Source organism: Nannobrachium achirus, assembly GCF_963921795.1.
Source record: "Nannobrachium achirus genome assembly, chromosome: 11".
NCBI classification, from domain to species: domain Eukaryota; kingdom Metazoa; phylum Chordata; class Actinopteri; order Myctophiformes; family Myctophidae; genus Nannobrachium; species Nannobrachium achirus.
Window position 1 is genome coordinate 37,721,078 of NC_137820.1, and position 17,587 is coordinate 37,738,664.

Consider the following 17,587-nt stretch of genomic DNA (forward strand, 5'->3'; position numbering starts at 1 on the left):
CAAAGCCCCAGAAGACTCTTTAGGGGGCCTGAGCCATCCATCCATCCATCCAGACATCCATCCATCCCCATCCATCCCACTGCAAAATGTGGATCAAATTAACCCGGGCAATAATGGCAGCAGCAGCCAAGTTGCTACCCGGACAGGGAAATTAAGAGACAGTGAGAGAAATAAGCAGCCAGGTCTATGAATAATATAAGCCCAAAAGACGCAACTGTATAGGCTACATGAGCACTTTAAAGTTTAAACCTGTATACCAGGGGTCTTCAACAGAGGGTCCGGGACCCCTAGGGGGTCCTCAGAGTTACTACAGGGGGTCCTCCAAATCTTTGTGTGATAGAAACTAGTTTTTTCCCCCTTTTTTATATTAACCACTTGAACCCTAGTGTCCATATTCTGAGAACTTTAGCCAAAAATAGCCTATTTTCGGCAAAGAACTTTGGTGTAGAGGGGAAAAAGAGCAGACTAAGTACAGAGTGAAAGGTCAAGTTTATTATGTATTGACGGTGTTCAATTGGTTATATATCTGAAAACACAAATTGACATGAATTGACTGATGATTGTGCTGATAAACGATGAAAGTATATGGAATCTATGAGAAGGTTGTGGGGGTCCCTGCTTCATCTCTCTCTCAACTAAGGGGTCCTTGGCCTGAAAACGTTGAAGGCCCTGGTCTACCTTATTTTGCATTATGGTCCCATTGTTTCCTGTTCTCCTTGTAGGCTAGCTGTTGCCTGTCTTGTCTTGTCTTGTCTTGTCTTGTCTTGTCTTGTCTTGTCTTGTCTTGTCTTGTCTTGTCTCACCTACCCTTTGATTAGTTATGTTCTCCACCTCTGTCCTGTTGGTCTCTTAGCTAATCAAGTGTTAATTGCCATTTGTGTTCACCTGTGTCCAGTTAACCATATGTGTTATGGCTATACTGTATATCCACAAGTTTCCAACATCCCCATCGTGCGTTGCGCAGAAGGTGGGCGGCACGTCCGGCGTCTGCGACGTGACGTGAGCTTGTATGTCAGCTGTTCTGCAGACGTGTCTCACACATAATTCTACGGTAAATTCCTGCGGAAACAGGTCCCACTGTACCTTTTGTTCCCTGCTTGATTATACATTTTGTCATGGTGTTCTGTTCACCTGGTGTTCTCAGTAAAAAGTGAAATATTTTGAATATATTTGTCAATGTCAGATGGGGTTTCTGGTATGTGGGTGTCCTTGACATGCTAATGTTTGAGAACTGGTTTATAACTACACCGCACCCCGCAACTATACTATATTTACAAGCCAGTAGCCACTGTACAAGCCCAAAGTCGCTTGTAATAAGCAGACATGGCAACACTGCAGCTGACTGATTACCATGTGGTGGAAGAAAGAAAGTACTGGCTGTGATTCCTTTACTCATTGATTGATTGATTGATTGATTGAAGAATTTATTAGAAGTTTGCAATAGAAAAAAGTACAGTTTCATGACAGTACAAATCACTGGTACAAGGTCAACTAAAAGGAGATCCTAGAAAGCCGAGGCTTATTTCCACAGGAACCACACTTTAAGTATCTCATATAACATTGAAAGACAGACGGATAGAACATAGTACTTTATCTAGGATAATATCAGTTTCAAAAGCATAACATCAAATACAAAAGGCAGAATACAGAGAAAAAAGGGGGGGGGGAGCATGGGGGCTTAGTCTATTTACAAGTCACGGGTAGCTGCTGTCTGAAGGTGACTTTTCATACCAATTTTGAAGGAGGCTAGGGATTTGCTCTCCTTTAGGGCTTGTGGAAGGGCGTTCCACATGTTGATGGTATAGCAGGAGAACGAGTTAGCGCCTTGTTTAGTGTTAAATCTACGCTGATGATGATTAGTGGAGCTGCCTCTGGTGTTATGATCGTGAACATCCTTGACCTTTAAGAAGTAGTTTGTCATTAAATGCTGATCCCGCATATACTCGCAAAATATTAAACGGTGTCCGGAGTGCTGATCCCGCGTATAGGCCTACGCGTGATATATAGGACTACAGTAAAGCTGGCACAGGCTTACCTTCGGTCCGGCTATCCATCTGGCACGGCTGATGTCCACGATTTGTTTCCATCGCACGTAAACATGCACGCAAAAGTGCCGCGGTCCCATAGAAAACAATGGATCTTGAGTCTTGACACCTTTGCACTTCATTTACTTGAAAAAATACTTTTGATACCAAGGCTGGCATGTTTAGGCTACTTGCTAAACTAGCCAAGTATAGGTAACTCAAACTAGCACAAGCATAGAGGCATCCATCTTAGATCTTTGTTTACACTCTGCCCCGGAACTAGTTCTGGGTGAATCTTGAAGAAAATAAAATGAGGAAAAGTCAGCGCAATCTCCTTCCAGTCCTTCAAAATAAGAGTGGCCGCTTATGGAAGAAAATGCTGGCGCTCTGTGCAACTTAAAGACCCAATGAAATTACTATTTTGGGTATTCTGTTTTGAAGTTTCAGTTTGAAAAGGAAGCCTGTGTGTTTCTGAACCAATCCGAGGGGACCAGCCCTTCAGGCGATGGGATTTAAAATCTGAGTAATGGGAGTAATGGGAGCCAGCAATGGGAAACAAACAGGTGAATGTAATCAAAGGTTCATTTATATGCAAGCGGACCTGTCGATGTCATCACTTTTTGAATTTCTGTTCACAGGAAGTAATTAAGAATGGCCTATTTAGGGACCTTTGATATAAATATACACAAAAATTGTTTATTTTCATTTTTTTTGGCATCTAGTGTTAGGAATGCCCATATGATTACCACGGATAAGCTCTAAATGTGTGGGAAAACTTATTTTTCATTTCACTGGGTCTTTGATTACAGTACTTTAGTAAATGTACTTAGATACTTTGTTTCCACCACTGGTAGCAGACAGTAGCAGAAGCAACTCCCAAAGACACACTGTTCACACTATTCCTTTGTGCTTAGCTAGACTATATATATATTCTCTGACTCATGTCTCCTGTCTGGGATGTTTTTCTGCCTGTTTTTTAAATTAAAGGGGAACTAAAAGTGATTTTCCACCTAAAAAAACCCCAAAAAAAAGAAAACAGTTACACACATCCAGGGCCAGTTCCTGGCATAAGCAACATAAGCGGCTGCTTAGGGCCACAACTAATAAGGGGGCCACATCACAGGAAGAAGATATTTTTTAAACATATTGTTACATTATGTCATGTATCCCCTATCCAAAAAATAGCGTTATTATTTTAATATGCGCTCCCCTTCCTCCTTCCTCATAATCCCCAAACTTCACTCTAGGCCTGGCTGCCTGTACTTGATTCATGAGCAAGTCAGTATGCCTCCAAAAAGAACATTTCGATCTGGTGCTACAGATTATTTTAGGTGGCCCCTCACTAACGGATGCGCGCGTACCTAAAATAATCTTGCATAGGGCCACTTGAGTCCTAGAACCGGCACTGCGCACGTCATCCTCCTCTTCTAGAAATAAGCAGCAGGTGTGTGATATTTACACAAGTATTGTTGAAGATACAATCCATATTGGTGAAGAAAAAACTAACATTTTAATTTAACCAATCACAACTGCGGTCTCCCTTCTTTTGAAATAGGGCTTCATATCAGGGACGTGCTGGGCCCCTGATTCAGCCCGGGAAAAAAAGAGTTGTAGAGGCCCTCATTGCGCGCTATAGAGAGAGATCTCTCTCTATAGCACTGCTGCTACTCAAAGATTTGCCAATTCAGATCATGACAAGCCAGTGGGCCAATTACATGAGTTTTATTTCGTCATTGTCGAGTGGAAACCTAACCTAACTAGCTGCTGTTTTCACTACTTTTGTGCAGCAGCCTTGTATGATGAAGCAGGGCTTGGACCGGCCGTGAATGAACCGGCCGTTCGGGAGTTGTCCCGCTTTTCCCAGTGGCCAGCACGTCCCTGCTTCATATAATGCGAGTTCTGGTGTTTTGTTTTGAAAATGCATAGAAAAATAAAAACCCCCAAAATATTGTTTTAATTCGACTTGGATTTACATATTTACCGTAATTGCTGGACTATAAGCCGCACCTGAACATAAGCCGCACCAGCAAAATTTTGAACAAAAAACAAATGTTTACATAATAAGCTGCACTTGACTATAAGCCGCAGGTGTTCTTCCTGCTTCCTGCTAGAGCGCCCCTGGTGGCCGTTGGCGGTAAAAATCTATATATAAATCCTTGTTAAAGACCATTGTAAAACAAACTAACTGGCCGTTAGCTGTAAAAATCTCTATATAAGCAGCACCGTTGTATAAGCCGCAGGGTTCAAAACATATGAAAAAAGCCACAGCTAATAGTCCGGCAATTACGGTACTTACTTACAGTAAGTTACGAATCATGACAATAACGTGCACAAGACGCTTTCACGATCCATTTATTTCAGTTGATACAGTACTACAGAGGCACATGGTTCAATGGTGATACACCCAACATAAGACATGTTACAGGATTTAGTTGGAATCTTATTGGGGTTTTTTTTACTCCCAAAAAGACATACTTGGCCAATGGCGTTCACAATGACGTTTACCACTCTGCTGAATCCCATTACATTGAAACCCTGGTGTATAGAATGCAGAATTCATACAGAAACAGCCGATCCACATGCTTGTAGATCGGCTGTTTTCGGAGCACAACGCACACAGTATACGACCCCGTATAAAATCAGGCTGAATGCATCACACCACACTCAAGAGCAGTGGTTCCCAAACACTGGGTCGGGGACACATTTTGCGGTCGCAGATCCATTTCTATGGGTCGCAACTTCAAGTCCCCTTTTCTCTCCAATTACAAAAATATATATATTTCAAAAGATTTAAAAAAAAAAGAAAACAATCGAGAAATTCCATGAATTAAAAAAAAGCCAATCTACAAGCCGACAGCGCAGCGCGTTGAGCAGCTTGTACGTCAGCAATTTTTTCACTACTTTTGGAGACATGACATTTCTATTTTGGCTCTTGAGCAGAACATTTTGGGAACCCCCCTGCTCTGGAGCAGGCCGAAGCATGAACGTAGAGTCATTTTACATCAAACGAAATGGCTTGATCACCAATAAATACAAGTATAAAAAAACACATTGGTAATTATTCTCATCAAAAAAAAAAAAAAAAAAAAAAAAGTTTGCGAAGGCACTCAACTTTATCCACCTTGGCAGTCCAGAGTCCACAAACCGACACCGAAAGAAAAAAATTAAAATAAATCAAAACCTCGGCATTAGCCAACAATATTAATGAGCCATAACAAAAATAATACTTAAATAACATAATACTATTTTTTTTTAATTATTATCATAACAATATCCAGTCAAGTTTTCCTATGATTAGACTTAATGCTAACTAACGGATATGCACCAGTTATTTCCAGTTTGGCAGATTGAGAATTTTTTCATCATCAGATTAATTTGCTTTAATAACATCCCCTGTTCTCTTGATGTATTTTTTGTTGTTCCAACCTCCCCCCCTCCACTGCTTTAGTAAAAAAGGTGAGCCAGATCATTCTTTGGAGACAAGCTGTCAATGTGACGGCACATATCCGCTTAATGGTAAGATCACAGAGATTGTATTCATAAGGAGATATGCTTCCATTTGGGCCCAGTCCAACTTGGCATCCGTGGTTTCCTTCCTACACTGGGAGCAGTTGGATTACTAATCTGCATAGCTGATCTCAGCCCAGCTTCTGGCCTCGCTGGTGTATCAACATGTGTGGGGGGAGGGGGTAAAAACACGGAGACTTCACTGATTTTGGATCAGATTCTCTCTTTTTTTTTTTTTGGCCAAACCCTTATTAGGAAGTATTCTCTGCCATAACATAAAGCAATATAAAGTTTCTTATATTTTGTAGAATCAAAAACAGAAGCATAATAAAACAAAAATACTAACATAGTATAATTTCATCACTGTAAATCCAGTTGACAATAAAAATGCAATACAAAATAAGGCAATTAAAAATGCAATATAATACGCAACAGGTCTTTCAACTAAATCCATACCCGGGACCTTTTTTCCTCACACAAAGCCAGACTCGCAACATTCAAAATGGTGTCTTGTTTTTTTTCATTACTTGACTTTGGCTCGTTTACTGCAGAATTTGGCATTCTGAATGATGTCCGTCACCCGGGCGTCCACTGCTGCTATTGAAAAGCGTAACACACTATACGCTATAAGGCCACAATGGATCGCAACACAAAGTCACACACTGACCCACAAGACAAGCTGTGTCAACACACAGTCCCTCTGTATTTGGAAAAAAAAATGAAGAAAAATCACTCGTCACCGCCGCCAAGAAAAGAAAAGGAAAAAGAAAACAAACGCCAGTTAAAAACCAGAGTGAAAGATGACTTCATCGTGCGCCCGCGGCGGGGGGGAATTCCTATACCTCAGGAACATTCATAAAAAGAAAAAAAAATGCCCTTGTTAGTCCGCGACACGGTCAATCCCACGTTACTCATTTCAACAGCTTTATCTTATCTCCTTAAAACAACTTTGCATCTTACATTCCGTCCGCTCACTTTCGTTACCTTTCACTACTCGACATAAACTGCTTCCTTCAACAAACCATACTCCTACCGATGATTTCCTGTGCTCTACAGGAAAGCCCTCTCTCCTTTCACCACCGATTCCAGGCATCACTCTTTTTCGTCCACACTCTCATTACTCTTCCTCTCTACCCTCGAGCCACAAATCGCTATACGCTCTACCTCTCTCTCTCTCTCTCTCTCTCTCGCTCTCTTCAAATGAAAACAATAGCTGGCTAATTGTGCTGGGTTGACACAATGGACTAGTATACACAGCTGGAGGGGCTGTAGTACAGACCGCAGGTCCCACCTGTGCTGACTGGGAGCTTTGGGGGCTGATAAGATCTCCAGCACCAACACGTCTCCAGCCTTTGTCTGTGGAATGTGCTTTGTCATCAGCGCACTGAAAACAACCCCACTTTGCTCTTTTCACAGTAAAACATTAACCAAACCCCACAAAGGAAACCACCTCGTTGGGGCAAAAGATTGTCTCTTTCCTTTTTTAAATGTCATTGTTTTTGGTTTATATTACGCCGACATCCATCCGTCAAGGTGGGTTATAATTGCTTAGTAACCTACAAAAAACAACAAAAAAACTAAAAACAAAGACTGAATGGATATGATATACGTAGAACAAAAAGGCGTCACTCACTAGCCTAAAGTAACTGATCTTCCAAGCTATACGACGTGTTGCGTCACGTAGCTCAAAGATCCGTTCCTTAAGGCAAGCGACAATGTCGCGCGGCTTCAGGCGACATTTGGGTTTATTTGCGACATTCCAGTCTGAAAGCCCGTTGACCTTCAGTATAAAAGGTCGCTCTATCTGAACCTCTAGCAGGGCCTGTGTACCAGCAGCTACGCTGTGCTGCCGTTGACACATCAAACCACACGGAAACAACACTGAGAGGCTGACAAAGAGCCACTGCTGCTATAGCAAGCTGGGAGACTTTGTCATCTCTCCGACACTATAGTAGCTGTGGGTATTCACACTTATCTGTGAGTGTGTGCGCGCACGTGTTTGTGTCCGCTTATCTCATCTGTATGTGTGTTCTAGTTCCACACGGACATGACGCAGGTTGCAGATGAGGCTGTTTGTTCTCAACAGCCTAACAAAAAAGGTCTCGGATGACCTTTGAACCGTTAATATCAAGGCTACAGTCAGCTGTGTGTTGCAAGGTCCCGGGTCGTTCTCTCTCTCTCTCTCTCCACATTCACAAACAAAATCTTAAACAGCACAACTGGTGACAGGTCGGCCTGGCTTCTCTCTCTCTCTCCATCTCTCTCTCTCCACTTTTCAGGAAATGACATACATAATCGTTATTATGAATCCATAGAAAAAAAGGCACTTCCCACATACTCCCCTAGTTATCATACACATATATAGGACATACACTTTCAGGGAGATATACTTAGTCTGCGAGTTTTACATGCGCAGCCATAGCTATGTATATATAATATATGTCGGGTATCATGTATATTATGCTTCTCATCACTGAGCTACATAATTATTATATATGTCAGTTCCACACAAAGGGGTTTGGGAGACAAATGAGCTTTTGACTCTTCCAGTAACAGCCAGTAAACACCCACCAGTTTGGTATTCAAAAACCTAAAAGCTACGCAAATATTAATAAATAATCAACAATTGTCAGTTATCTTGGAGCAAGACCCTGGTTTTGTTTCTAAACAAAAACAAACAAAACTTAAAAAAAAAAAAAAAAAAAAAAAGTAATCAGGAAGTAAAGATCACAAAAGCATGTGCTCTGTGTGAGTTTTAAGGTGCTTTTGTAAACTCAATCTCAAAATGGGTGCTTTTCCGCTAAGGAGAGCCCAACCAGTTTTCTGGTTGCTTGCGCTTCTTGTGATTCTAACTTGCCTTTTTTCTTTCTGCTGAATATGTAAACATTTTAAAACACAGCAAAGTCTTGGTGGGCCACGAAAGGCAGACTGGGTGGCATTGCTCTCGTGCCAGCTACAATCTCTCTCTCTCTCTCGCCTACTCACATTCTTTGAACACCATTTCCTCCTGGCCAGAGAAGTGCATTATAAAAAACGTGTACATTTGCGTGTGCATGTGTGTGTGGGTGTAAAGATATCTCTCTCTCTCCCCATCAGCATTTCAACTCTGTTTGGGAAAAACCGCAGCTTCCCAAAAAGTTGCATCCCAGCAAACACACTGGTCGTCATGGAAACCCATAATACACGTCTACACTCCCCCCCACATGCACACGCCAATGCCCGCGATGCCCACACTCTGCCAGCTCGCTGCTAGGTGAGCTTGCTGCTGATGTCCAGGGCTTGCTGGTACACCTGAGTCATGTCCTCCAGATCCCCCAGCAGGGAGAAGCTGCCGTTGTCCCCCGGCGAGGAGCCCTTGGCCCTGGGGCCGCCGCGACCAAACTTGGAGGACCCCTGGAGCGGCGCGACGGGTGACGACGCGGCCTGGAAGCCCTTGAAGTTGGCGAGCTGCAAGAGGTTCTCGGCCGAGACGCAGGCCCTGATCTTGGGGCGCAGGAGGTGGGAGGTCGAGGGGGGCCACTCGGCGAGGCCTCGGCAGAGGGAGCTAGGGGACAGGGATAAGCTGGAGCTGTCCTCCCCGACCATGCTGGAGGGCCGGCTCTGGCTGCGGGACAGGCCCGAGTCGGCGGAGGAGGAGGACGATGGGGGAGGGTCCCCGAGGAGGACCCCGGCCACGGCCGCCGCCGAGGGAGGCCCGCTGTACGTGGAGTACTTGCCGTTGCGCTTCAGGATGCCCTTCCGCCCCGGCGCCCTCCTGGGCGGGGAGCTAGGCAGCAGCACGGACATGCCGGCGCCCCCCAGCAGCTCGGAGGACTCGCTGCGCTCCGGGGAGGAGTAGTACCCCGACTCCCGCTGCTGGCTGTTCTTCAGGATGCCCTTCTTGGGCAGGGCGGCGGGCGCCATCTTGGGCGGCGAGCCCCCCGTCAGAGCGGGCTCCTCCTCCTCCTCCTCCCTCTCCGGGCTGGAGGCCACCTGGACGCCCCCCTCCTCGGCCGGGCCCAGCAGCAGCAGCGGCGGCTCCTGCTGCCCCATGGGCTCCACCTCCTCCAGGCTGGGCGAGCGCTGCTCTCCCCCCGTCGGCCGGGTCTTCAGGATACCCTTCAGTTGGGGATGCAAATTATCCATTAATTCATTCATTGAAAGTTGATAACCTTATCGATCTTACCTTAATTGAATGAGCAGCGTTTTTTTTTTTGGATCAAAGGGAAAATTCTTGTCCAAAACAAAAAATGTGTGCAGAAACATAATTGTCTTGATGTATACAACATTAACAAGCGTCAACGAGCTTCAGCTGGACACAGACCCACACACACACACACACACACACACACACACACACACACACGCACACACCCTTGCCCTCTGCAGTGCTCTAAGGAGTCCCTTTAATTTAATTAATTAATTTCTTAGCATCAATTCATAGATTTTAGATTAAATGTTAACATCAATACCTTCGGTCTCTTTAGGCCCGGCTTGTCCTCCTCCTCGCCGCAGCAGGGCGCTCCTCCCGCCTCGTGGTTCTCCTTCTTGGACTTCTTGGGCCTCTGGCGGAGCACGGCGTGATGGGGCGCGACGCCGGCGGTGGTGGGCTTCTCCGCGCTGCTGCGGTTCTGCCAGTCGATGAAGCGGGCCAGCATGGGCGAGCCGCCACGGTCTCGTTGGCCCTCGCAATCGCACACGCTGTTCTTCCAGCCCCAGTTGACCCACCAGTGGTTGGCGATGTCCTCCACCGTGGCCCGCCGCTCGGGGTTGACCATCAGCATCCAGCGGATCAGACCGCGGGCATCTGATAAGAGGCACAGCAGAGGTACAATGAAGCAATAAGCCACAAGAGGCATGTGGTTATCTGGTATTTTATAACGGCTGAGAGGCGTGGTGTCTCCAACCCAGTTAAAGTATGATTATTTTGGGGGTCGCGGCCTGAAAAGGTTGAGAACCACTGTTATAGAGGACTGTGCAGTACCTGAGGACTGGGTGGGTTCCCTGTACTCCCCATTGCTGATCTGCCGGATGAGGCTCTTGTGGTCTCCCCCATCGAACGGCATGGTCCCGTAGACCAGGGTGTACAGCAGCACCCCCAGAGCCCAGCTATCCACCTGTGGAACAAAACACAAGAAACGGAAAGAAAGGCTCAAAAATGTGGTTCGTTCAAGACAAAACAGGTCTTCAAATGAAGGCTTTTCGGGGTGCACGGGTAAAGTTCTTATGCACCGATATGGAGACTGGGGTTCGATTCCTCCATGGTACCTCTGGGCTTGGCTGGGCGCTCCAACAAACACAGGTGGTGGCCATGTTCGTGGTTGGGAAACAGTCTCTGGTTCCACATCCACCAAATGACCAAATGTCTGACTCTGAACCTGCAGTTCCTTTAGTACTAAGCGGGATTATTATTGCAACAACACATCATCGGTAGGGTAAAACTAACCTGTCTCACGACGGTCTAAGCCCAGCTCACGTTCCCTATTAGTGGGTGAACAATCCAACGCTTGGTGGATTCTGCTTCACAATGGTAGGAAGAGCCGGTCTGTACCAGTCTGTACCGTGAAAGCGTCGGAAGTTGAATGCAAGTCATTCCAGTACAAGCTCCATTTGACTGGAACAATCTATCTCTTTCTCTCAGATCAGTTACCTTCAACATTCTTTTAAACTATTTGCACTCATGTTGATTTCTGACTTTGAGTCGAGTCATCGTATATTGCTTTTGTTGAAAATGGGTTTGAGGGCTGGGTGTGGGCGGGAGAGGGTGAGCAAGCTAATTGTATGTTTTGTTTATGTGTATAGGACCCCCACTAAAATGAGATGCTGCATCTCAAGGGGATATCCTCTCAAAACATTCTGACCAGAAGCTGACCGGGGAAGGGGCTATCTCTGTCTCTGGAACTGGAGAGTTACAGTACGGCATGTTACTGCTATAATATACAGCTGAAACCCCTCTCAGTCAGGTGAAAACAAGTGGATTGCCATTCCATTGTGTATGGAGACATGCGGTTGTCTACACCCTACCCAGACCAAACATCAGGGCTCAGCAGTGACGGGGACTGACCACTAAACATGGGGGGCAATTAGCATCGACTAAATTGAGGGTAACAATGAGTAAATAAACAAATAAACAAAAAGGCCTTTCTGATTTATCAGGTATTATCGCGGAAAGACACGAGGAATGCTGTATACAGTAGGTGATGACGTACTATGCGGTGGCCGGTCACGGAACCTTTCCTGTGCCGCACTAACATTGTGTGCAAAAAAAGAATAGGAGATGTGTTAGATCTGGTTATGCAATGGAAACACGTGTAACTAGTCCCGGTGTGGTCAGTGAATCATGGCATTCCAGCCGGGCCTGCCGTGGGACCAGGTTCCACTCTGCTCAGCCACGCAAGAGACCTTTCCAGTTTAATACTGCCGATCTCCTCTGACTTTAACAAGCAGCCCTGAAGCCCCCTGTCGCACATCAATGCCATCAGAACGATCTCTGTTAAAGAGCTTTTGGTAACCGTATTGCCCCACCCCCTCCCCTCCAGGGGGGTCTCCAAATTATTTTGGGGGAGTCGCCAGATGATTAACTTAATGTGCAACATTGATTTCTCACTCAACAGTAAACAAACCAACATAATGTTTACGTGTATAGAGGGTATCTACACATTTCTGAAGTGTCAATTTAAGGACTTTTTAATACCTCTAAAATGACAAATTAAACATTGGTCAAATTTTGCGAGGCGTTGTGAGCATGTAGATTGGCTGTTTTCACAATAGAACCATGTTATACAAAAGAATGTAATGCCTCAACTCTTAGTGCCCGTCCCCAGTTAAAATATGATTATTTTGGGGGTCGCGGCATGAAAAGGTTGAGAACCACTGCTCTAACACACCACTGACATAATGCAACGTGTCTTTCTAAGTAAGGAGTTACATAAGAGGTGTGGGGGGAGTATGGGAGAGGTGGTGGACAGACAGACAGGGCCGCACCTAATGCATCTAGCAGAGATGGCAGAGCTGTTAAACTCTGGGCCCTGTCGGCTCCGTGGAGACACACTGTGCCCCTCGCCGAGTAGCACACGTGTGTGTGTGTGTGTGTGTGTGTGTGTGTGTGTGTGTGTGTGTGTGTGTGTGTGTGTGTGTGTGTGTGTGTGTGTGCGTGCGTGCGTGCGTGCGTGCGTGCGTGTGCGTGTGCGTGTGTGCGCGAGTGCGCGAGTGCGCGCGCGCATGTGTGAGCATACTCGCAACAACGAGCTTGTAGATCGCTATTTTTGCTAGGCACCTGCTTGCAACTAAAATCCTCCCTTAATGGCCAGACCGTTTTCAGGCCAGTCTAAACCAATGCAACTCCTTGCAACTGTCATTGGGGATAATGGTTGCAAGTAGTTGCATCTTGCAAGGAGTTGCATTGGCGTGGACTGGCCTTTAAAAGGCCAGACCGTACCAATGCAACTAGTCGCAACTCCTTGCAACAAAACTTTGCAACTACTTGCTACAATTATCCCCAATGGCAGTTGCAAAGAGTTGCATTGGTGTGGACTGGCCTGAAAACGGTTTTGTTGCAAGGAGTTGCATTGGCCCATACCCTAAGTGGGGTTGGCAAAAAGGGCCTTTCTGTGTGGAGTGCCCATACCCCAAGTGGGGTTGGCAAAAAGGGCCTTTCTGTGTGGAGTTTGCATGTTCTCCCCGTGACTCCTAGGGTAGGTACCCTCATAAAAAACATGCAGTAATCCTGGTCTCTATACTGCCTCCGCCTTAGCCTAGGGCCAGCCTATATACTAATGCAGCTAACTAACTGCAGTATCTATCTATTCTTGTTTTAACATGGCTGGGATGTCTAGCTCAGCTAGGCTACCTCCGCCTGGCCAGTCGGGCACCTAATGGAGGTGAAAGGAACTGGTTGGAATAACCTTCCATGTTCCTTCCACGCGCTTTTTGCAAGTCGACTCGACTCAGTAAAAAGATGATTAACTTAATGTGAAACATTGTTTTTTCACTCAACTGTAAACAAACCAACATAACGTTCAAGTGTCTTCACATTTCTAAAGTGCCAATTTAAGACTTTTTAATACCTCTAAAATGACAAATTAAACATTGTCCAAATTGTCAAATATATCGAGGCAGAAATTGTGAAAATAGCCGATGCGAGGCATGTAGAACTGCTATTTTCACAATAGAACGTTTTTTTTTTCAACTTCGACTTTTGACTTTCTCTGGTGGGAGTCGACTTGTTTAATGAAGTCGACTGAGTCGACTTGTCGACTTTTTGGTTAATGCCCTAGCAGGAAGGCAGATGCAATATGCAGGCTCTGGTTAGTCAACAAGTGAACCTCCTCTGGGCGCTCATGGAACCCTGCACCAGGAATGTGCATCCATCCATCCCCACCCCCGAGGCCAGGCGTGTACCATTGTTAGCGTTTCCTTCTACATGCCTCGTGTTTGCTGTAATTTGCGGTTGTTTTCTCCCTACCGGGATTTTATCATTTCGATCGGCCCCGCGCTGTTGTTTTTAGCACTCTCGGGTAAATTACAGTCAATTATGCTAAATTGAACGGTTAGACTTGGGATAGCTAAAAGCTTTTTTCTTTCTCCATGCCACAAAGCGAAACTTTTCTTCTTCTTTTACTTTCTTTTTTTGGAGCAACGCCCCCTTTGTTTGTAAACGGAGTTCGCGGAAATGGTAAATAAGCTTGCCTTGGTGAGCACTCCTTCTCTCACCTCCCCAAAAAAACTAGACCAGGGGTCTTCAACAGGGGGTCAGGTTTTTAAAGTATTGATGGTTAGAGTGGTTAAATATCTGAAAACACAAATTTACATGAATCCAAAATACACTGATGATGGTACTGTCAAACGATTAAACTATATGGAATCTATGAACAGGTTGTGGGGGTCCCTGCTTCATCTCTCTCTCAACTAAGGGGTCCTTGGCCTGAAAAAGTTGAAGACCCCTGAACTAGAGTGAGAGCTTTTTTGCTCTGAGCTCTCTTTCGGTGGCAGTGGAGCTCATTCCGTTCCTCCATTGGGGAGGAGACAGCGTGCAGACAGCAGCAGTTAGATCACAATTCCCCACTTCAAAGGAAGAACAGGAAGGGGGGGTGAGGGGGGTCATAGACAGTATCTGGACTCCCCCCGAATACTTGGTGTGAGCAGGGGCGTCACAAGGTGGGGGAAAGTGGGACTGAGTTACTAGGGCCCAAGGTGGAGGGGCCTTAATTTAGCTATTTTTGAAAAGTCGTGAAAATCTTTGAATATATGTATTTTGTTTTTTGCTTCTGGGGGGGGTCCATGGAATGAAATATTTTGAGATGGGAAACCTAGGTTTTTCAAAAAGGATTTGAAATATTCAAAGACTTTTTAAGATCTTTCAAAAATAGCAGTTCTACAAGCTTGCAGCGTGGCACTCGGTTATTATCTGCTATCTTTCAGTAGTTAAAGGACAAAATAATGCGTAATAATGCGTTCCCAGTCTAAATGGGTTAAACCCCCTCCCCCTATGAAGAACATTCAGTGAATCCTTGTACCCAGGGCCCAGAATTTGGTGTGACACTCCTGGAGAGAGAGAGAGAACTCTAACCCTGCGGGACTGGTGTCTAATCTCATCAAAAGAACCACCACCACCGCCCACTTAAAACCTACCCCACAACCAGTGGTGTAAAGTACACCAAGTACACTTTACTTTAGTACTGTACTTAAGTACAATATTTAGGTATTTGTACTTTCCGATACTTTTTACTAATTCTAATCCACGACATCTCAGTGACAAATATTGTACTTTTACTCCACTACAATTATTTGGAGGAGTACCTTTGGTACTTTAAGTGCATTTTAATACCAATACTTTTGTACTTTTACTCAATTAAATGTTTAATTCCGGACTTTTACTGGTTATTTCTATATTGTAAAAACTGTGAGTACTTTTGTATGTGTGTGTGTGTGTGTGTGTGTGTATGTGTGTGTGTGTGTGTGTGTGTGTGTGCGCGCGTGTGCGCGCGTGTGTGTGTGTGTGTTTGTGTGACCCCTCACCTCCGGGCCGCGGTAGGGTCTCCCGTTGACGATCTCTGGCGAGGCGTAGAGCGGGCTGCCACAGAAGGTCTGCAGCAGCTTGTCCTTGTGGTAGAGGTTGGACAGGCCGAAGTCAGCGATCTGCAGGGAGACATGAGTGCACGCAGCGCCGTTAAAACCAGCGTTGGACAGGGACTCAATGTAGAAATACTTTGTTACAAGTAACAGTCCGGAATTCAAAATGTACTTGAAGTACAAAAGTATTGGTCTAAAAATGAACTTAAAAGTATCAAAAGAAAAAGTACTCATTATGCAGAATATTCTATTTCAAGGTTTCAAATGTATAAAGATCTTTTGAACCACAGCCCCTAAAAGAACATGGAGGCTCTCATTTCCTTACCTTAATATTACAGTTATCATCCAGTAAAACGTTTTCCAGTTTCAGATCCCTGTGCACCACTCCATTCTGTGTGAGGGAAACAAGAACAAAGAATATTAATATTATATTTAAAAAGAAAATCCTTGGTGCAAACCTTCTCTTTCTTGTCTCGCAAACCTGAACGATGAACGACTGCGTGGCATTACGGCGACAGATGGTTCACTCCTGACACAGCTGCCTTGCCAAGCGGGTGTCAGGAGAAATCGAGGCACCACTAACACTCGTTAGTGGTGTATGTAGTGTTTAATTGGGTCTGGTCCCCTTTGGGGTCTAATAGCGTGTGTTTCTTTAAAATAGAAAAAAAAAAGTGTCTCACATGTGTGTCACATAAACACAAGCCTGTAATTACCCTGACCAGGATGAATGATGTTCTCACAACATCTTGGGATTAAAAAACAACTATGTTGTTAGTGACATTTTTGAAAAGAGCCCGGGAGAGGGGGGAGGGCAAACCGTTTCAGATGTGGACAAGTGTGAGAGAGAGAAATAGTGAGAGTGACTTCACCCACACTGGTCGTTTGTTTTGAGAGACCATGTGTTGACATGGCTGTGATTGGTGCTGGTGGTGATGGAAAAGGGGCGGGCACTTCCTGTTTCCCTTGTCAACAGACAAGCACCATTTCTTCTGCACATAACTACCGTACGTTTCTCAATGTCAAGGGGGCGGAGCTCATAGCGCAAAGACAAAGCCTGGAAGATGACGACGAATGACACCATCAGTTGTCTATGCAACTCTTTCACACAGTAGAGACAAAATAAATCTTTCTGATAACTTAAGTCAAGATTGTAATTATTATTTACATCACATCATGGCAGGCACGCCAACAGAAGCGGTCTTGAGGCCTGTGAGGGTGCTGCGCCCAAGCGAGGCGTCAGCCCAGCGACAGCCCGCAAACCGAGTGGCACGATGCCCGTGCGCTGTCGAATCATGCAGCGCCTCTCGAGTTAGTTGCATACCAACCAACGGGAGTTGGAATCAAGTTATAAATGTATTTCCAAATTGTGTCTAACTTTTGTCAACTCAAAGTTGACACGGGCACATTTACTTTCCCATTGTCAAGTACTATTATTATTTCGACACTGCAACACACAGTACTTGGCAATTAAAGTAGGCTAAATGGGTAAGTGGAAACAGCTGTGTTGCTCTTCCACTGTCACTGTCTGTCTGTCTTGTCTGTCTGTCTGTCTGTCTGTCTGTCTCCCCTTGGGGTGGGTGGCACCAAACAATGCAGCAGCGCTATCCAATGAGAGAACGCCTGAGGTGTGGCCAATTGTTACAGAAGAGGTCTGCCAGGGGAAATAAAATAAAACGACACGTCATGGAGAGGCCAACTGCGCTCCCGCACCCACGGTGGGTTTAGTTAGGACTAGGAGGAGGTGGCGGTAGGTAGGCGGTGCCTGTGGCGTGGATGGTGATATGAGTCATCATCATCATCCGTATGGGGCTGTCTGGGACGGTCCCTATCCTGGGAAAACCATGGTGACATCATCCTTGCACGGACGTGCAGAGAATGTTAGAGAGGCAGGGGCTGACATTTCTAAAAGGGCCTTTTGGTAGAAATATCGGAAATAGCAGACCTCCAAGCAAGTTGTGAGCTTGGAGGTCGGCTATTTTCGATGCTTGATTTCTAAACGGAGAGGG

The 17,587-nt window shown here is 45.3% G+C and overlaps 1 protein-coding gene across 1 annotated transcript in view; it reads right to left on the reverse strand.

The window, feature by feature from the left end:
• Nucleotides 1-4,407: 4,407 nt before the first annotated feature.
• nuak1b (NUAK family, SNF1-like kinase, 1b) overlaps nucleotides 4,408-17,587 on the reverse strand; it is a 31,896-nt gene continuing 18,716 nt past the window's right edge. The window contains exons 4-8 of the mRNA XM_080736427.1: nucleotides 15,907-15,972; nucleotides 15,528-15,647; nucleotides 10,495-10,627; nucleotides 9,983-10,317; nucleotides 4,408-9,629 (exon numbers count right to left, since the gene is read on the reverse strand). Of these exons, the coding sequence (XP_080592553.1) occupies nucleotides 8,781-9,629; nucleotides 9,983-10,317; nucleotides 10,495-10,627; nucleotides 15,528-15,647; nucleotides 15,907-15,972 (1,503 nt within the window). The 3' untranslated portion in view covers nucleotides 4,408-8,780. The remainder of the gene's footprint in view (nucleotides 9,630-9,982; nucleotides 10,318-10,494; nucleotides 10,628-15,527; nucleotides 15,648-15,906; nucleotides 15,973-17,587) is intronic.